Consider the following 21,283-nt stretch of genomic DNA (forward strand, 5'->3'; position numbering starts at 1 on the left):
CTAGCTCAATGTCGCCAGCAAGTTATTGGCCAAATGGCACTTCTTTCACGATGTCTTCCTTTACTGACCTCATTCGTTCCTGAAAGTAATCATTTCCTCTTCTGTGCTCCCCCGCCTGTATGTCTTTGAAGGCACTGACATCGTTGACTACTTAGTCCACTGATTTCTGTATCACTCTTGTTTTCCCTAGGAGTCAGTGGCATGGTGGTGGAGGTCACAGGTTTCTTAGACCTGGACTCCCTGGGTGTCAGTTCCTCACTTGCCATTTCCTGGGATGATTGCTGTGTGCTTCATCCTCCTTGTTTGAATGCCTCCCCCCAGGTTGGTAGGGAAGGTTATGTGGGTTTCTGTGTGTGAGGCATGTGGAAAAAATGCCCTGGATAATTAAGTACTAGAGAGGGCCAATCCACATTTGATGCATCTTTTTTTTGTTTCCTAGCTCCTAGTGAGGAGTTTTTATTGGTTGAATGAAAGCATGGCATTCAGTTAGTCACAGTTTTATTATTGTTTTCCAGTATCTGCCATTTGAGAGATTGAAGCACTTTACTTACATTTACAGCCCTCTTACCCACACATATATACGCATTGCTTTAATCTTTTTTTTTTTTTTTTTTTTTTTAAGATTTTGTTCGTTTAAAAAAAAAAAAAAGAAAAAAAAAAAAGATTTTGTTCGTTTGATAGATTCAGCACAAGCAGGGGGAGTGGCAGGCCGAGGGAGAAGGAGAAGCAGGTTTCCCACTGAGCAGGAAGCCCATCCCAGGACCCTGGGATCATGATCTGAGCCGAAGGCAGATGCTTAACTGACTGAGCCACTCAGGCGCCCCTATACATATTGTTTTAAAACCTGTATACGTTTTTGCTTTTTTTTTTTTTTTTCACGTTTTTTGAAAAATTGAAGTATGTGCATAAACTCACCCTTCTTGGTGTGTAGTTCTGAGTTTTGACAAAGGAGTATAGTTCTGTAACCACTGCTCCTCCTCCCCCCTCCCCCAGCCTCTATCAATCACTGACCATTTTTCTGTCCTCCTAATAGTTGTGCTGATTCCAGAATGGAATCATACAGTATGGTACGTACTATTTTTTTAAAAAAATATTTTATTTATTTATTTATGAGAGACAGAGAGAGAGGCAGAGACACAGGCAGAGGGAGAAGAAGGCTCCATGCAGGGAGCCCGACATGGGACTCAATCCTGGGACCCCAGGATTGCGCCCTGGGCCAAAGGCAGGCGCTAAACCGCTGAGCCAGCCACCCAGGGATCCCTGGTACATACTATTTTTAACCCACGCAAAATATTCCAAAAGTAACTTCGACTACCGATAAAATGTCCACTTGAGCAAAATGCCACCCCCCCACAGTGGTGACTTGATGAATGCTTCTGAATTCTTGAGCAGATCACAGGTTACACTGGTTGTCTCGGCAGCTGCAGGAATGATCATAGCTGGCGCTTCCTGGTCCCCACAGTGTGTGGGGCACTGCCCTGACTGAATTTATGTACACGACTTCAATCAGCCCCCATAGTAGTCCTCCACACACACACACGGGTCTGAGGACGAGATAACAGCAAGAGTTGTCTAATGAAGTTGAACAATGAGCATTTAACTTCTTAGAGCTAAAAATACAAGTCAATTTATTGACAAAGTCAATGAAAGTTCATTAATGAACTTTGTGTTGATTGACATCCCTGGTCAGTGGTGGCACTTGGGTCTTGTCTTATTCACCTGGGGCTGCTCAGAGTAGGAGCATCTGAAAAGTCGGCACATGTCTCTTTGGCCCTACACCTTTGGGCATATTTCTTCATGCACAGATGTCATTGCAGTTGGCATTTTAGTGTCCTAAAAGTGTCTGTGGATGTCACATGTTCCTTTTTCTTCCCTTCGTATCCTAGGTGTTTGTCTTTGGCACTGTCACAGAATGGCTGCATTTCTACAACAAGGGACTCTACTGCTGCCTGTGGATTGTAAATGGCCTGCTGCAGTCTACTGGTTGGCCCTGTGTGGTTGCTGTTATGGGTAACTGGTTTGGAAAAGCTGGGTATGCCACTCTCTTCCTCTTTGATTTCTCTTTTTAAGTGGTTTATTTATTTATTTATTTATTTATTTTAAAAAAGATTTTATTTATTTTTTCAAGTGAGACACAGAGAGAGGCAGAGAAATAGGCAGAGGGAGGAGAAGCAGGCTCCATGCAGGGAGCCCGATGTGGGACTCGATCCTGGAATTCAGGAGGCAAAGGCCTCAACTGCTGAGCCAACCAGGTGTCCCTTTAAGTGTTTTGGTTTTTTTTAAAGATTTTATTTATTGATGAGAGACACACACACACAGAGAGAGGCAGAGACACAGGCAGAGGAAGAAGCAGGCTCCATGCAGGGAGCCCAACGTGGGACTCGATCCCAGGTCTCTAGGATCACGCCCTGGGCTGAAGGCAGCACTAAACCTCTGAGCTTCCCCCTTTGAGTGGTTTTAATATCAGGTGATTCAGACTTGTCATCAGTTAACTCCATCTTTTCAACACTACCCACCTCTTCTATTTTAGAAAGTTGAGAAAAAGCTTCACTTTGGAGGGTATTGGAAAAGGTGTGGACTTGAAGGGTGTAGGCCGGTGATGCATGTTCTTATTTATTTTCATTTATTTTTTTTTAGAGAGAGAATGCACGTGAGCTGGGGGAGGAGAGAGAGAATTTTTTTTTTTTTTAAGATTTTTATTTATTCATGAGAGACACAGGGAGAGAGAGAGAGAGGCAGAGACACAGGCAGAGGGAGAAGCAGGCTCTAAACCGCTGAGCCACCCAGAGAGAGAGAATCTTAAGCAGGCTCCATATCCAATATGGAGCCTGATGTGGGGCTCAATTCTCACTACCTTGAGATCATGACCTGAAATCAAGAGTCAACCTTAACTGACCGGGCCACCCAGGTGCCCCAGTGAGGCACATTCTTTTTTTTTTTTTTTTTAAAGTTTTTATTTATTCATGAGAAATACAGTGTGGGATGGGGGCAGAGACACAGGCAGAGGGAGAAGCAGGCTCCATGCAGAGAGCTCGATGTGGGACTCAATCCCGGGACCCCACAATCATGCCCTGGGCTGAAGGCAGGCGCTAAACTGGTGAGCCATCTGGGGATCCCTAGGCACATTCTTAATACTCTGCTGGTCATGGTCAGATTTTGAGTGTGGCTAAGGCAGTAAGTACATCTCAAAAATCTTCCCTTAACAGAACATAAGTCATGTAGCATCCTGTCATGTGTCTTCCTGTGGGTTTTTCCTTCCCTTCCCTTTGTTTGAGACTCAGTGGTCTAATTTTATCTTCTTACATTAAAGATGAATAAATTGAGGTAAAAAATTATCTATGGGACTTGCCTAAGATCACATAACGAGGATGCCTGGGTGGCTTAGTGGTTGAGCATTTGCCTTTGGCTCAGGTCATGATCCTGAGGTCCTGGGATTGAGTCCCGCATCAGGCTCCCCACAGGGAGCCTGTTTCTCCCTCTGCCTATGTCTCTGCCTCTCTCTGTATGTTCTCATGAATAAATAAGATCACGTAACAAAGACTCTAATACGGTACAGATGAAGAATGCCAAACTTTGGGGCTTGAAAGCTCAAATTGGACATCTTTTCCCCAAACCTTCAAGTAGTTGACAGATCATATGTGAGTTTATGTGTGATACAGGCCACGGCATGAGAGTGGAACCTGCTACAGCATCTTCTGGGCTGCTAGGAAGAAGAGCCGTACTTCATTTATAGGATGGAAAATAAGTCGAGATTCTCAAAGATTTGGCTTTGCTGTTTGCCATTTTTGGTGACATTCTGATTTCAAGAGTATTATTAATTTGGATTTCTTTAATTTGTCCTGGGTAAATATATATTGTGAGATACACATTTATCTCATCTATGGTTTGGTCTTTTTTATCTGCTTACTCTTTTACCATAGACCAGTGTATGAAACAGACATTATCCACCCACTGAGTGATCAGTGCATGCTCTGCCTGGCTCCCCTCAGGTTTCCAGCCTCCTCGGTTTTCACATTGGGAGTCATGATGCCTGCTGGCTAATGATCTGTAACATCATGAAAGTTCACCCATGAAATGTCGTATGGGTAGAATAAGTACTACTTAATGAGCATACTCTGATTGTACTTTAGTGTGCTGTGGTTTCTATTGAATTCTAACTCTAGCGTTACTCGTTTAACAATTGATTTTAAGAGGGGCTTGTTCCCATGTGATACTTTAGGTTTTTTTTGGAGTAGGTGATGCTATCTGCTCATGTGCTGTTTATATTTATCAAGGTTTTCTTTTTTTAAAGATTTTATTTACTTATTCATGAGAGACAGAGAGAGAGAGACAGAGAGGCAGAGACATAGGCAGAGGGAGAAGCAGGCTCCCTGTGTGTGAGTTTATGTGTGAGGAGCCCGATGTGGGACTTGATCCTGGGACTCCAGGATCACGCCCTGAGCCTAAGGTAGACGCTCAACCGCTGAGCCACCCAGGCGTCTGTTCCTTTATTAAGATTTTTAAAGTAATTTTTTTCATTTGTGATTTTGAAAATTATACAAAGGCTTCTTGTTTTTTTGTGGACAAACCAGATAATATAAATGAACAAAGAGAAATAAAGGTAAAAGCATTTGAAATCGTATCACTCAAGGGTAATCACTTTGGCACTTTTTTTTAAAAAACAGATTTTACTAATTTATATGCAAGAGAGATAGCGTGAGAGTGGGGAGAAGCAGAAGGAGAGGGAGAGGGACAAGCAGATTCGCTGCTGAGCATGGAACCAGACCTGGGGCTCAATACCAGGACCTCAAGATCAAGATTTGAGCCAAAATCAAGAGTTGCTCAACCGACTGAGCCCCCAGGTGCCCTTCAACGAGTTTCTTCTAAAATCGTGTCCTTGGGGCCCCCTGGGTGGCTCAGTTGGTTAAGCATCTGCCTTTGATCCCAGGGTCCTGGGATTGAGCTCTGTGTTTGGCTCCACGCCCAGCAAGGAGCCTGCTTCTTCCTCTATCTCTGCTGCTCCCTCTGCTGCTCTTCCTGCATGTGCCCTGCTCTCTCTCAAATAAACAAATAAATAAATTAAACTGAAAAAAGAAAAAAAATCAAATCAAATCATGTTTTTGGTCTGCCAGTGTTATTCAGAGCCTGACCTTCTAACTCTTTCCCCAGCACCCTCTTGCTAGGTTTTATGTATTTTAGAGAAAGAGGGCAGGCATTTGAGCCCTGGGGAAAACACAGATTATCTAGTCCAAATGGTTTTCCAAGTAGACAAAATTGGGGCCCCAGGGAATTAAGGGATAGGTTGAAGACATTGCTTAGAAACCTGTTTTTTTTTTTTTTTTAATTTTTTTTTTAATTTTTTATTTATTTATGATAGTCACAGAGAGAGAGAGAGGCAGAGACACAGGCAGAGGGAGAAGCAGGCTCCATGCACTGGGAGCCCGATGTGGGATTCGATCCTGGGTCTCCAGGATCGCGCCCTGGGCTAAAGGCAGGCGCCAAACCGCTGCGCCACCCAGGGATCCCGCTTAGAAACCTGTTAACCTTGGATGAATCATGCCCCTTTATCAGGGTCATAGTTTTTATTTTTATTTTTTTAAAGGATTTTATTTGTAAGTCATCTCTATGCCTAGTGTGGGGTTCACACTCACAACCCCAAGATCAGGAGTCTCACACTTCACTGACTGAGCGGGCCAGGCGCACCCAGGGTCATAGTTTTTAAAAGCAGGTGTAGACTAGGTAACATTAACATTAACATGTACTCTCGTGTAGCACCAAGCCCTTTCGCATGTAACACTGCGCTCAGTGCTTTGAGGAGCAGAACGTGTTCCAATGAGCCTGAGCTATGACTGGCTTGAGATTGCACAGCTGGAAGTGGCAGAGCTAGGACTTTTGAACAAACTATTATTCACTTTACTGGGTTGTCTTCCTGTTGGTTTCTCAGACTTCTGTCTCCATGAGGTTATAAAAATGTTTAAGAAGCTAAAAAATCTAGACCTAACACAGTATGTTATTAATAGAGGGGTGCCTGGCTGGCTCAGTCAGAAAAGCATGTGACTCTTGATCTCAAGGTTGTGAGTTCAAGCCCCATGTTGGGGCTTGTAAAGATTTAAGTAAAGATTTTACTTAAAATCTTAAAAAAAAATTAGCTCCTCTTTCTTTCACCAGCCCTACTGCCATTGCCTATGTTCAGAGCTAATCATTTTTCTCCAGGACTATTGTAATAGCTAGTTTTCCTTCTACTAGATTATTTGCTCATCCTTTTTTTTCCTCTCTCTTTTTTTAATGGCTTTATTAAGGTATGTAATGAACTGTGTGCATTTAAGATGTATCATTTGATGAGTTTCAGCCTGCATACACCCTGAAAACCACCATCACAGTTAAGAAAATGTAGACATCTCCATCACCCCTAAGTTTCCTCATGCCCTTTGGTGATTCCTCTCCTCCACCCCTCCTGCTCCCTTCTCCCTCCCTCCCATTGCCATTTCCAGGCAACTGTTCATCTGTTTTCTGTCAGTTTAGATTAGTTTGAATTTTCTAAAATCTTACATAAATAGAATCATATAGTATACACTGTTTCTTGTCTGCTTTCATTCAGTATGATTATTCTGAGATCTAGTATTCATCCCTTTTTATTTTTTATTTATTTAAAATGTTTTTTATTTATTTATTCATGAGAGATGCAGAGAGAGAGAGGCAGGAACACAGGCAGAGGGAGAAGCAGGCTCCTCCCAGGTAGCCCAATGCAGGACTCGATCCCAGACCCTGGGATTACACCCTGAGCCGAAGGCAGACGCCTAATCGTCCACCCAGTCATCCCAATTTGTCCTTTTTTATAGCTGAGTAGTAATCTATGGTATCACAATTTATCTTTTCACCTGTTGGTGAACATTTGGGTTGTCATCAGTTTTTGGTCATTAAAATAAAGCTCCTGTGAACAGTTTGTGTACAAATCTTTGTATGAACAAATGCTTTCATTTTCCTTGGATGAATATGTCAAAGTAGAATGGCTGGATCATATGGTAGGTGTGTATTTATCTTTTTAAGAAACCAATGGTCTCTTCCAAAGTGGTTTTACCATTTTACATTCCCATCAGCAGAATGTAAGGGTTCTAGCTGCTATGTATTTTTGCCAACACAACATGTATGTGTGGTCTTTTTCACTTCAAGTTATCCTCATAGGTATGTAGTGATAGTGATACATCATCAGTTTTAATTTGCATTTCTCTAATGTCTGATGATGTTGAATATCTTTTTTGTTGTTGTTGTTGTTGAATATCTTTTTACGTGCTTATTTGCATCATGTTTTTGTGTGCATGAAGCCTCTTTTTCATCTACAACCTTTTGAGATGGTTGTAGATTCACACTCTTTAACATTATATTGGATTTTTTTTTTAAGATTTAAAAATTTCTGTAAAGGAATCTCTACACCCAACATGAGGCTTGAACTTACAACCTAGAGATCAAGTGTTGCATGCTCCACCTACTGAGCCAGCTGGGGCCCCTGGAATGCTTGTTTTTGTATTATTGAGGGCTCTTTTTTTTTTTTTTTTAAGATTTTATTCATTTGTTTGAGAGAATGAGACAGAGATAGCAAGAGAGAGCAGAAGCAGGAAGGAAAAGGAGAAGCAGGCCCCCCTGCAGAGCAGGGAGCCCAACATGGGGCTTGATCCCCATGACCCGAGCTGAAGGCAGTTGCTTAACTGACTGAGACACTCAGGCACCCCATGTATTACTGAATTTTGAGAGTTCTTTATATTCCAAATGTGAGACTTTTATTAGATAAGCAATATGCAAATATTTCTTCCTAGTCTGTGGCTTACTTTTAAAATTCTCTTAACAGTGTCTTGTGATGTGCCCGAAATTGAGGTTTAGTTTAATATCTTAAAGTAACCTGATATTTTGTCATTTGAGTTTACTTTAAAAAAATTTTTAATATAGAATGTTTATTCTTTGGAATGTGAACTTTCATTGTTTTGGCCATTTTGTATTTGAACTGCACCTGAATTCCTTCTGATTCTGTTGTTTTTTGTTTTTCACTGTTCTCTGTCTTAGACGAGGAGTTGTATTTGGTCTCTGGAGTGCCTGTGCTTCAGTGGGCAATATTTTGGGAGCATGCCTAGCATCTTCTGTTCTGCAATATGGTTATGAGGTAAGTATGTCCTTCTAGTTCTTTCTTGAGTATATATAATATGTTTTGTCTTTGGAAGCAATACTGTGGCTATCTAAAACTATGTAGGGCTGTGTTTGGTCGGACAAGGCTTATGTTAAAAAAGGACAAACGTTTGATAAATTCAAACACAGAAGTTATTCATGGGAAAAATGCCCAAGTCTGAAGACAGTATAATCAATTGGGAAAAAAGTATCTGTAACTCATGTTATAGATCAAGAGCTAATCTCCCTCATATATAAAGAGTATATGCAAATAAATAAGAAGACCAACAATATATAGAAAGAAAGGTAAGGGATTTGAATGTGTAGTTCATGAAAAAGGAATAGATATGGCTTTGAAATATATGACAGGATATTCCACTTCATTTGTAACTTACCTATTCATTTAGTAAATATGTATCACGGTTCTCTAAGTGCCCCTATGCAGTAGAGAATAGAGCACTGGCCAAAAAAGAAAAATCTCTGCTCTTATGGAGCTTAGGTGTTAGTTGGTGGACAAATATGAGTTAAAACTACACTGTAAAAAAGAAAGAAAAAGACAAGAAAGAAACTATGCTGTATACTTACATTGGTAAGAATCTATAAATTTTGATAGCATTTTGTGTTTATAAGGATGTGAACAAACAAGCACTGACCCCTCTTGGAGTCACTCTGAAACTATCAAAATTACACCTGCTCTGTCCCAGCTGTTCCACCCACAGGACTTAATCCCACAGATGAATATACTTCCACATGTACAAAGTGATGTATCTATATGGTTATTTCAACATTGTTTGTAAGAGCAAAAAATTGATAACAAATGTGAACCAAAAGGGAGATACAGTAAGACACATGTGTGAGGAAGGTGGCACAACTTTGAAGTGGAATTTGGAAGCTCTCAGGGTCCTGATAGGGAAAGTTCTCAATGGTTTTTAGGTGAAGAAAGCCAGGGTGTGGAACAGTGTGTACTGAATGATGCCATTTCTGTAGGGAGGAAGAATCAGAATATAGATTTGTATTGGCCTGTATGTTTCTAAAACAGTCTCTTGGGGAGTAGAAATCAAATAACAACAATGGTTATATGCTGGTAAAATGGGATGAGAGAAGAAGTAGGATGAGAAAAAGTGGATGAGAGAAGTAGGAGGGAGAGCTTTTACTACCCATCAACTTTTTGTTCCTTGGATCATATGAGAGTGTTATTCTAAAACCTAAATAGGGAAGTTGCTCTTTTAAAACATAGGTAAATCTTTAAATAGTTTACCAAGTGTTTGGTCTCAGAAGAATTTTGGTTGAGTTAGGCTCAATGGGAAGGAAATCCTTTCTCTGTTCTTGGTCACCTTTATTCTAGGCTTCCTGGCTTCTCATCTGAATTGTGCCAATTGGCTCAGATGGGAATTTTGGTTCAGCCCGCATGCTGCTCCCAGATATGATTTCTGGAAACACTCATTTTGTCACTGTCTTTCCCAGAAATGTAGACCACCTGTCCACATCAGGCTCCATTCTCTACTAAAAATAATTCAGCTAATGTTGTCTGGCTTTTGAGGTTCTTTCATCTTGATCTCTCATTTTTCCTAGCGGTTTTATTTCCTGCTGCCCCTTAGCAGAGGCCCTCCACTTTGACCATGCAGGAGGCTTTCTCTCATTCCCACCCTGTCCCTCTGCTTAGGTCATGCTGGGATGGACCACCAGTTGCTTTTTCAGCTCTTCCTTAAGACATGGTATTGCTCTGGTGACATCATTAGCTATTTCCTTCTATATGTGTTTCTTAATTAGGACTGGGTCTTCTCCTTTATTCGTCTCCTTGGTGCCTTGTACTATTGTTTGGTGTATTATTTAATCTTCTTCACTGGATAGAATATTTTTGAGGGCAGATACTGTCTCTCTCTTTTAAAATATTTTATTTATTTATTCATGAGAGACAGAGAGAGGGAGAGAGAGAGGCAGAGACACAGGCAGAGGGGGAAGCAGGCTCCATTCAGGGAGCCCGACGTGGGACTTGATCCCAGGTCTCCAGGATCATGCCCTGGGCTGAAGGTGGAGCTAAACCGCTGAGCCACCTGGGCTGCCCAGATACTGTCCCTTGTGGGAGGATCTGTGGTGCAGAGAATGAGGCTTTGGGAGCCAGTCGTGATTTCACAACTGTAGTGGTACCATTCAGTGTCCCTGGGACTTGACCTGTCCTCTCTGAGCCTCGTGGGGAAAATGCGTGGAAAAGACAAGTGAAACTCAAGTACTGTGCCTGGCATGGACTAAGCACTCATGCTCATTCCTTCTTAGTCCCCTCTCTTCCCACATGTGCTTCTAGTCAATGTGCTCTAACCAATATCGCGGACGTGTAAGAAGCTCCTCTCTCCTCTCTCCTCCAGTATGCCTTTCTGGTGACAGCGGCTGTGCAGTTTGCTGGTGGGATCATCATCTTCTTTGGGCTCCTGGTGTCACCAGAAGAAATCGGTGAGGAAAAGCTATCCTTTCTATTCAACACATCTTACTGTTATGGGCGAAGAGAAACCTGAGGCCAGCACAACCAATCTCTTGTTCCTTAGGAGAACTGTGAGCTCCTTTCAGTGAGTTGAAGGAGTGGTACTGCTGCTTATGGCCCATAGACCCTGTGGTTGTCTAACCAGACATGGCTGCAAATGTTTGAGGGCAGTGTTTCACCTTTATAGATTCAGGGAAAAACTCTTCATTTGCAAATGAGTTTTGTAATTGAGACACTGACTGGAAATTAGCATGATATATTTCTCATTTCACTTGTTTGAACAGATTTCTTTCCCTTCATAAAAGTAATTTAGTTTGATACTTATCTGTGGTTACATACAGAATATGTACAAGCAAAGCCACAGAAGCAGATATATGTACAATTCTGTCTTCTGAGTGTTATCAAAGAGACGTGTCAGTTCAATAGTACATCATTAACATTTTTTAAAATGTAAGAGAGATAGTGTAATGTCATTGAAAATGCATTGCTTTGGGGGCCCCTGGGTGGCTCAGTCAGTTAAACGTCTGCCTTTGGCTCAGGTCATGATCTTGGGGTTCTGGGATTGGGCTCCACATCAAACTCTCTGCTTGGTGAGGAGTCTGCTTCTCTCTCCCCCTGTTCTCTTGCTCTCTCAAAGAAATAAGTAAAATCTTAAAAACAAACCCCAAAACAATATTGCTTTGAAGCCAGATGAAATAGAATTAGAGTCCTGGCTCTGTGGCTTATTAGCTGTGTGACCGTAATCAACCTTGATTGACCTTGGCCTTGAACCTTCAATGCTTCTGTAAAATGAGACAAAAATAATCATGACCCCATGAGTAATGATACATGCAAAGCACCTTGCACAATGCCAGGCATCTAGATGGCACTTAATAAATTGTGGCTATTACTGTTTTAGGTCTCCCAGGCATTGAGGCAGAAGAAAATTTTGAAGAGGACTCACACAGGCCATTGATTAATGACGCTGAAAATGAAGATGAATATGAGCCTAATTATTCCATCCAAGAAGGCAGTACTATTGCCCAAGTCAAGGCAATAAGCTTTTATCAGGCCTGTTGTCTTCCTGGAGTTATACCGGTAAGGACGGTTCAGATCTCCTTACCACCACTAGTGAGAAGTTATAGCCTAGGTATTAGCACTGCCTGTGATAAAGCATCTTGAAGTATTTAACTTCTCTTTGATACTTTATTTTAGGAATATATTCCCCTCAGCTTGTGTCTAGGGTGGCATGACTTGAAATTTTTTCTGCATTCTGATGTAGGGGTTGGTGTACTTTTTCTGCAAAGAGCCAGAGAATAAATGTGTTCAGCTTTTCGGGGTGGGGTCGGGTAGGGGGGGCGGTGGTACAGTCTCTACTACAACTACTCACGTCTGTAGAACACAAGAAACCCTGGATGATATGGAATAAATGGGTGTGGACAGGTTTGGCTGGCGAGCCCTAGTTTGCTGACCCTGACCCTGCATTCAAGTAAGAAGGCAAAATTGATATTTTTAAATATGTTCTTTTTTGGCCTGTTGAAGTATTGTAGAATTATATGTGACCAAGAGGGGTTTTGAAGGCTTCATTTAAGTCTGCCTTATTTGCCTGTATTCTTAGCATTCTAGGAAAAAAAAATGGTTTGCCCTTTTATTAAAAAAGTATAGAACACAGTACTCCACAGTATTTCTTGGTAATGCATTCCAGTGTTTCCAAAACCTTTACAGTCAGGAGAACTTTCTAACATCTGAACTAAATCCCTTCTGCTGCAGTTTTTCTGTCTTGATGTTTCGGGCGCTCTAGCACGGGAGTGGAAGTTAAGAGGCCTAGGTTATGTGTCCAGCTTACCCACTAACTCTCTGTGAGGCCTGGGGTAAGTCACTCAGCCTATCCTTGTGTCTCAGTCCCCTTTCCCATAGAGCAGAAAGTCAACCATTCTACCTCGGGGTCTGTAACATTGGGTTACTGTATTGTGAACAAGCACCTGGTTTTGTTTTGTCGTCTAATGGTGCTTTACTAGTGTAGCCCCTCAGCAAGATTCAGAGTCTGAAGCTTGCAGTACTGCGTACTCATTAGTTCCCTTCTGCCCATGCCCCCAAGCTGAGAGCACCGATATTTGCAAACACATATTGAAGCGTGAATTACAACAAATGTGTAAGTCTCCACAGTTCTGTAACCCAAAGATGACGTATTAGACAAGAGATATTCAGGTTCCTTGAGGCCTGTTATTATCCTAAAGATTGGTATTTTTTAAGTAGTTGTTAAAATACTCTGCTGGTAATAGTTTACTTTCTGGGACAGACCTTATGTCCCTTGTGACTAAATATGAAACTCTTGCTCCTCCTCTGTATTTCACAAGCAATTGTTTCCTGACACGGGCAGGGATGCAGAGGAAATCGAGTTAACTTAATCCCTTTGTCTTTGTAGCAGGCTGTCTGGACAGAATGCCCTCATGATTGGGATTTGGCTCTCTAGGGGGTGGCTGTTGCCCTGCCATGGAAGCTGTTTTAAAACAAGTGATACCTAGGGAATAACTGGCCGCTCCAGGGAAAAGAATATACTAGCCAGACACCCTTTGAAGTCAGCCTCTCTGTTCCTCCCCCTTTTTCCTTTGATGCTAAATGTCAGGATTTCCTGGTAATAATGTGTTGAATATAAGAGTCTTAGCCCCACTGCCATCCTAAGACAGCTGCAACTTTTATTCCTCAGAGTAGAGCCACAAAGCCCAGGACGGTCATGTTCTTTCATTCCTGACTCACCAGAGATACTTTGTGCTTTTCCACTGGGTGTTGGAATACAAGGCTTTTAGAAACCATAATGTGAAAGCAGTTTTAACGTTGATGCTTTCCTTAGACCTTGAAACTATAGTTTTGTCACATTGCTAACCACTGTTCATAACATTAACTCTGCAGCAAGTAGAAGAACCAAAAGTGTTGGGCTGCTTGGAATAAAAGCTGTGATGTTGTTTACTGGAGTTCTCTGCTTACAGTTAATGATAGTGGTATGGATACTTTTTGTCATCATCTAAAGAAAGGAACACGAGTATATGCCCTGCCTTTGAGGTTCAAAACACTGGTTTGCTTCTACCAGGGAACTGATAGGAGAAGAAACTGAGGACAATTAAGAAATACTCCTATGTATTTTTATTCTAGAGGCCTGCTGTGCATGCCTTTCTGAAAGCTAATGGGGTTAAAGAGAAGAGGGAGACAAGGTAGAGTCAGGCAAATGGGAATTTAGAGAAATGTGTACTTTTAAAATCAGGTACTGTTCTTCCCAAACTCCAGTGTATGGTTTTGCTTCTTAATTACATTAAGAACTGTGGTCCTGCTGTGCTGTCTGTTCCTTATTGATAGTTGCATGTTTTTCTTGTAGTACTCACTGGCCTATGCCTGCTTGAAGTTAGTAAATTACTCCTTCTTCTTCTGGTTACCCTTTTATCTGAGTAACAACTTTGGATGGAAGGAGGCTGAAGCTGACAAGCTGTCCATTTGGTACGATGTTGGAGGAATTATAGGTAATGCCAGATGCATCTCTTTCTATAATGAGAGCTTGTCACTAGTAATATTTTACTGGGTTATGAAATCTGACAGCATGAAAAGTTTTATTACTTAGTCCACAGCCATTTTCCCTAACTGTCCTACCAGTAAACAGCTAAACTCTTAAAAAAGAAAAAAAGGATCCATAGAAAAGAAGAGCCAGCCCACGGCAGCCCTGTGATTTATAGGGTTCTTTTTTTCTCGGTTCTTTGTTTATGCATCAGTTCTTTTGTGTTGGGAAGCACAGGGATGTTTCCCTCTGCGATCTCTTTAGATGTAACCCTTTGTCACACTCTCAGTGATATCATAGGTCTAAAGCTAATTGTGTGCCAGAGATCCAAGCTAGAATGTGAACTTTATCGACTTCCCACCACCCATAGTCAAAGAAGGGAAAATATTAGCTTAGTGTATAGATTTTATCAGATCATAGGGTAGGAATAATCGTGGGGATTAATTTCTGTGAGTATTTTGCAACTGCTTCATTGTGCACAGCTGTGCACAGATTTTACTAGTAACTTTTTGCTGTGGTTGAAGTATAAACAAATATGCAAGAAATTTTATTTTATTTATTAATTTATTTTTATAAAGATTTTATTTATTCATGAGAGACACAGAAAGAGAGAGAGAGAAAGAGAGAGAGAGAGGCAGGCAGAGATGTAGGCAGAGAGAGAAGCTGGCTCCACACAGCCTGATGTGGGACTTGATCCTGGAACTCCAGGATCATGCCCTAGGCCAAAGGCAGGCGCTCAATTGCTGAGCCACCTAGGCATCCCACACAAGAAATTTTAAAATAAGACAGTTGTACAGAATGCATTTTACTGGGTATTACTTATATGGCTGCGGCAAAATTGTAACATCCTTTGTGTAATGTTTGGATTTAGAATTGTGGTAAGGCTAAGCTGTCCCAAGAACAAGAGAGCAGTGCATCCTCAGGTGATATGCTGTTACTGTACTTAACTTGTCTGCCCTTATTCTTAGATACAGAGCCAAAGCTGAGGCTGCCACCTTTAGATCTGATCATGCTTCTGGGTCCTGTTGTGCGATGAGGATGTACCAGATGTCCCATAGCCCCTATTGCTTGAAATGGGGCTGCACCTACATGTGACCTTGTTGCTTAAAGGATTCACATTACCTTTTTCTAAAAATCCTGACCTGCTATTATCACCAAACCATAATTGCTACATTTAATTTCAGTGAACATTTATTGGCTGCCACTAATAGCCCATGAGGCATGGTCTTTAATGAATCATCTTTTAAAATAAAAAGCAGAGGGGCATCTGGGTGGCTCAGTTGGTTAGGCATCTGCCTCTTAATTTTGGCTCAGGTCATGATCTCAGGGTCATGAGATCAAGCTGTGTCAGGCTCTATGCTGAGCGTGCAGCCTGCTTAAGATTCTCTCTCTCCTTCTTCCTCTAGCCACACACATGCACACATTCTCTCTCTCTCTCTCTCTAAGAAAAAACATTAAAAAAAAAAAGGATTTTATTTATTTATTCATGAGAGACACAGAGAGAGAGAGAGAGATTGAGAGAGAGAGAGAGAGGCAGAGCCACAGGCAAAGGGAGAAGCAGGCTCCATGCAGGGAGCCTGATGTGGGACTTGATCCCGGAACTCCAGGATCATGCCCTGAGCCAAAGGCAGACGTTCAACCACTGAGCTACCCAGGCGTCCCTAAGAAAAAACAAAACAAAGAAATAATAATAAAAGAAAAAGAAAAATCAGGAAAAGCCTTTACTACTGGCTTGAAAAGGGAGAACAGCCAGGGATAGTCGGTGGTTTTGATGATTTTATTTCCTTTTTCCTTATTTTGCTGTCTGATTCATGGTGTCCTGCTCCTATCAGCCATCTTGGCAATTGATGGGTAATCTCCCTTAAAGGAAGCTGTGGGGGAAGCTTTTTTGAGAGAGTCAGCCCTCATTTTGGGTAGACCAGTGTCAGGATCCTGCTAGCAGGGGGAGGGTGCATGGGGAACAACAAGCTTTGGATAACTGAGCTAAATCATAAAAGGTTTTGGTTGTGATGCAGTCTTAATGCTTGCAGGTGGGACTTTGCAAGGTTTCATCTCTGACGTATTACAGAAGAGAGCACCCGTTTTAGCCCTCAGTCTACTTCTGGCCGTTGGGTCCCTCGTTGGATATAGCCGTGAGTATTCCCTGGAAATTAAATTATTTTTCTGATCTCTCGGGGCTAAGGCATTTGCCACGAGTCAGCGATCAACCCTGGGGAGATGCTTGAGACCAGCTACAAAGGCTGATACAAGGCCTTTGTATAGTCCTGTAAACGCCTGGATAAAAAGTACCCTCATGTAGTTTTATTTGTGTTGGGGAGGCAACTGGCATCTCTTGTGCTTTGTTGGTTTGTTTAAAAGCTTGCTTGGGAGTGTATATGCTTTGTTTGAGGGTAGGCTCCAGAGGGCCAGCATTAGAGCCAATAAAACAATAAAAGGGAAACGGTTTCAAAAGAGGAAAGATGGTAATTAGTAGGTTTGCACTATGTCCCCCAAGATGCTGCTGAGATGGGAGTAGAGTTTTTCTTTAGCTTCTAGGAGTCTCATTAGCTCGAGCACCAGCAAGAGGCAGACATTACAAATAAAAGTTGAAGTAGGCGGTGAAAGAGTTGTATCCCTTTGTTGTCTCTGGGAGTGATCCGTGAGGTCACTGAGATCCCGATCTTTGCGTGCCTTTCAGTGGGGGCCCATGTAATCTGCTTTCAAAGTCAGCATGCTGTTTCTGCGTCTTTCCTCATAGGTTCTCCAAACGATAAATCCATTAATGCACTTCTGATGGCAGTTACAGGTATGTCGTGTGGCTCTGTTTCACTGTACTGTTACCGTTCCTCTGTAAATAAAAAGGAAGAAAGGGAGACCGTTTGCTCCCTCAGTTTGAATGATACTAAAACCTTCATTATAGAGAACTCTGCCTGCTTCAGATTCAGATTCTGTTTCTCTGCTATGATGTGACCTCCTAAGTCCTAGTGTTACAGAAGCCGTCCCCTCTGACAGAGATTTTCTAAAATGTTTGATTGCTGCCCCGGCTTCCCTTATTACTTCTGGAAGTGACTTAGGAAGATGCCCCATTGGAAACCAATTCACCAGCTTTCAAAAAGGTGTTCCTCTTATGTTGGAATTGGTCAGTATTTTCCCACTTGAGCACCAGATGAAACAGTTGAGTGTAATTAGGGACCATGGTATAGAAAGATTATTTTTAAACCTTAGATCATACTCCAGAGAGTGAGAGCTGCTCATGATACGTGAGGCACATGGAAGTCATTCCAAGCATGTGAACAGATTTACGTGGGCCAACTCAGTCCTTGGAGCCTCATGGAGAGCAGAGGCTGATAGAACCATCTGCACTGTTTAGGGAGCCTTTTTTCTTCTCTCTTTTTGTTCAATATGTTTGCTTGTTTTTGGACAAATACTCAGTTGATACAACTGTCATAGTAGAAGTTGACCAGCGAATATAATTAGTTATTAATGAATATAGACTTTACGGGATGAGAAAGGTTGTCTATTCACTGTATTTTCTGTATCTTTGGTTTTTATAAAGTATACCAAAATATCGTGTAATCCAAGTAGGGCTTTCAGAAAAGTGGATGCTAACTAGTTTGAAGAGGACGTTATCTGGGAGAGTTTTCATTTTTACTGTTTTTTTTCCTCCCCCTTTTACTGGTTCCCTCCAGCATACTGATTAAAATATTGGGATAAGAGTTTGTCTTGTCCAGGGGATTTCTAGTGGGGTGATGAATAGGGTTTTAATGAGAACCTGTTTTGTTTATGACTTCAGGGTTTTTTATCGGTGGACCTTCTAATATGATTAGTTCTGCTATTTCTGCGGACCTGGGTCGCCAAGAGCTAATCCAAGGGAGCAGTGAGGCTTTGGCGACTGTCACAGGAATTGTTGATGGAACTGGAAGCATTGGAGCTGCGGTGGGCCAGGTGAGGAAACAAGAGAGGGGTTGAAAATTGAGCGGTGAGTAGTCTCTCATTGGTGAAGAGTTTGCACCTGCCCACTGAGCCACAGTAGGTGGCACTCTTGTGCCATATAGTGTACTTTTCTGTAAGCCTTGGGTTTCTGATCTTCTCTGAGGTCAGCTAATGTGACCTAATATGGAAGGTCCCTCTACATTTTTTAGTTTCTTCCTCCCACTTTTATTTCCAGATTCTTCCTGTCTGGAGAAAAGCTGACACTCCCTCAGTCACAGTTTGCTACTCCCTTCTTCTCAGCCTGAACTTGGCACTCTGAGGAGCCACGAGACACGTGCTTCTCGTTATCCCCCACCTGGCATGCACACCCTATCTCCTCTCTTGTACCAGACACACACGTTCTTCACATGGATCCCTACAGATACTGCCATGGACTCTGCAGCTGCTCTGAGTCACTTTCTCTGCTTCTAATGAATGTCTCAAAGGGAGGTTCATAAATGTCTGTGTCAGAATCATCTGGGTTATTTATTAAAGTACAGAACACCAAGCTTACTGCAGGCTTGCTGAATTAGACCTGGAGATCTATGTTTCAACAAGCCTTCCTGATTATTCTTATGCACTCTAAACTAGAGATGGTCTAGGCTGAAATTGGCTATAATAAGTAGTCAGAACCACTCAAAGACTTAAATTTAGCCTTCTCTTCCTTGGGACAGTTGTGAGTCATGCTTCTCCTAGGATATACCTTTCCAGGTCATTTAATGCTAATTTTTAAAAATAAGGATCAGAGAATCATCTACATAGATAAAATAATTGAAATTTTGGAAGTCAATGAAATGTTTAATGGGCAAAGAAAATATAGGCAAAACCTTGGGGGATGCTTAGTGGTCAAAGATGTAGGAAGTCAGGAGAGTGCCGTGGAGGCGAGGGGAGGTGTTAGTGAGATCAGAGGTATAGAGGGGCCAGAGAAGGAGAATGGAAGAAAAAAGTCTCTTAGTTTTGACTTTTAGGTTATTACCGGCCTTGACTATCGCTTTTGCTTGCTCTGTGGGGGTAGATCACCAATGTGTGATTGCTGGTGGCTAATGAGAGAGCAATTATTGAGGAAAATAAGCCATCTTAATGCTTATCACTACCCAGCCATACGTTACATCTTTATTCGTTAGTATCTGACTCTCCCACTATGATATAAGTGTGACGAAGACAGCATTTTTGTCTTGTGTTCTACGGTAGCCTCAATATGTAGAATGGTGCCTGGCACACAGTAGGCATTCCCACATCTGTTGAATGGCTGTAGAATGAATGATTGATATGACTGATGTGCTTAGCATATTTGATTATGAGACTGAAGAGGGGAAAAAAAAACTAGCAAAAGTAGGAGAAATGTGCTTTTACTTGATTGTGTGCTACAGTAGGAGCCAAAAATGCTATTGGCTACTAGTTCAGAGGTCTTTATGTAAGGGGTGAAGGGTGGTTGTATTGGACATCCTTTTCTGATACCACTGTATTTTTGGTTATTGTTTCTCCCTGATATTTTCTTCATTAATCAAATGGGTGGGTTATAATGAGCATTTCAGGGAGTTTATTTGTATTTAGAATGTCTCCCCTGCCAGTATTCAGATCCCTAACTGTGAACATGGGTCAGCATTAGGCTCACTTTGGTGATTGGGGAAACGACATCTGGAGGAAATCATTGTTAGCTTCATTCATTCCTCTTCCATATTGGTTTTTGAATAATTTCCCATTGTGTGGAGGTTCCAAACTCTATGACTTAATATTAGAAACTTAATGAGCCTTGTCCCAGTTCTCCTAACTTAACCTGAACAGCTTCCCCACCTGCCTTGACTTCACAAGAAAAATGTTTGTTTCTCTCTGGGTTTCCATAGCAGTTGATGCCTACCTCTAACAGAGTGAATGTCATGGTGCATCACATTTACTGATCTGTCTGTGCCAGACTCTGCATTTCCTTGAGAACAGAAACTGTTTCCTTCACCTCTGTGGTCCCAATGCTTAGTATGTTTTTGACACATAGTAGGGGCTCAGAAAGATTAAATTGTGGTATCTATCCAAGAAAAATGAGAACAGATATCTACATAGGGATCCCTGGGTGGCGCAGCGGTTTGGCGCCTGCCTTTGGCCCAGGGCGCGATCCTGGAGATCCAGGATCGAATCCCATGTCGGGCTCCCGGTGCATGGAGCCTGCTTCTCCCTCTGCCTGTGTCTCTGCTTCTCTCTCTCTCTCTCTGTGATGTGACTATCATAAATAAATAAAAATAAAATAAAAAATTAAAAAAAACCCAAAACACTTGAACACATACATGTTCATAGCTGGATTACTCATAACAGCTAAAAAGTAGAAAAACCCCAAATGTCCGTTGACTGAGGAATGGGTAAACATGTGGTGTATTCATATGATGGAGTAGTATTTGGCGGTTGAAGAGGGTATCTGACACTTAAAAGTTATATAAATGCACCTAAAAATTAGGAGGCTAAGTGAAAGAAGCCAGTTACAAAAGACCACATACTTAATGATTTCATTCATACGGGATATCCCAAATGGGCAAATCTATAGGGAAAGAAAATAGATTAATGGTTGCCTGGTGTCAGGTGGGTCTGCGGGGTGACTTCTGAAGGTACAGATTTCCTTTGGGGGAGGGGTGATAGAAATGGTCTACAGTTAGATTATGGTAATAGTTGCACAATTCTGTAGATATACTAAAAACCATTGAGTTGTATACTTTAAATGAGTGAAGCTTATGTTATGAAAATTATGTGTCAATGAAACTTTTTAAAAGAAAGATAAAGTGGCAGAAAGACTTGGGAGCACCACTGTGAACCCCCCTTTTCTTTTTTAAAGATTTTATTTATTTACTCTTGAGAGACACAGAGAAAGAGAGAGAGAGGCAGAGACACAGGTAGAGGGAGAAGCAGGCTCCATGCAGGGAGTCTGATGTGGTACTGGATCTGGGAACCCCAGGATCATGCCCTGGGCCAAAGGCAGGTGCCAAACTGCTGACCCACCCAGGGATTCCCCCTCTGTGAGCCCTTTAATGGGTGACTAGACCTCTGCTTTTTTGCTTTCCATATGTAATCTAGGCTAAATCACTCACTCATTTTGCTTTAATTATTTTCCACTTATAAATTTTACTTGGTAGTGTGTGGTGGAAGAACACAGGTAAAACTTTCACATCTGTGGTCAGTTGATTTTTTTTTTTTTTTTTAAATGATAGTCACAGAGAGAG

At 41.7% G+C, this 21,283-nt stretch overlaps 1 protein-coding gene across 6 annotated transcripts in view; it reads left to right on the plus strand.

Moving 5' to 3' along the window:
- SLC37A3 (solute carrier family 37 member 3) overlaps window positions 1-21,283 on the plus strand; it is a 50,714-nt gene that overhangs the window by 23,537 nt on the left and 5,894 nt on the right. For 4 of the 6 annotated variants that reach the window (XM_025982171.2, XM_025982170.2, XM_072762887.1 and 1 more), the window contains 8 exons: window positions 1,887-2,032; window positions 8,035-8,131; window positions 10,497-10,581; window positions 11,508-11,686; window positions 13,959-14,100; window positions 16,163-16,264; window positions 16,870-16,917; window positions 17,905-18,056. In XM_025982171.2, coding sequence (XP_025837956.2) covers window positions 1,887-2,032; window positions 8,035-8,131; window positions 10,497-10,581; window positions 11,508-11,686; window positions 13,959-14,100; window positions 16,163-16,264; window positions 16,870-16,917; window positions 17,905-18,056 — 951 coding nt within the window. Of the gene's footprint in view, window positions 1-190; window positions 322-1,886; window positions 2,033-8,034; window positions 8,132-10,496; window positions 10,582-11,507; window positions 11,687-13,958; window positions 14,101-16,162; window positions 16,265-16,869; window positions 16,918-17,904; window positions 18,057-21,283 lie in introns of all 6 variants that reach the window. The other 2 variants (XM_072762889.1, XM_025982172.2) reach the window with 1 other exon arrangement.

This window comes from Vulpes vulpes, chromosome 7 (genome assembly GCF_048418805.1).
Source record: "Vulpes vulpes isolate BD-2025 chromosome 7, VulVul3, whole genome shotgun sequence".
In the NCBI taxonomy this organism is placed as follows: Eukaryota; Metazoa; Chordata; class Mammalia; order Carnivora; family Canidae; genus Vulpes; species Vulpes vulpes.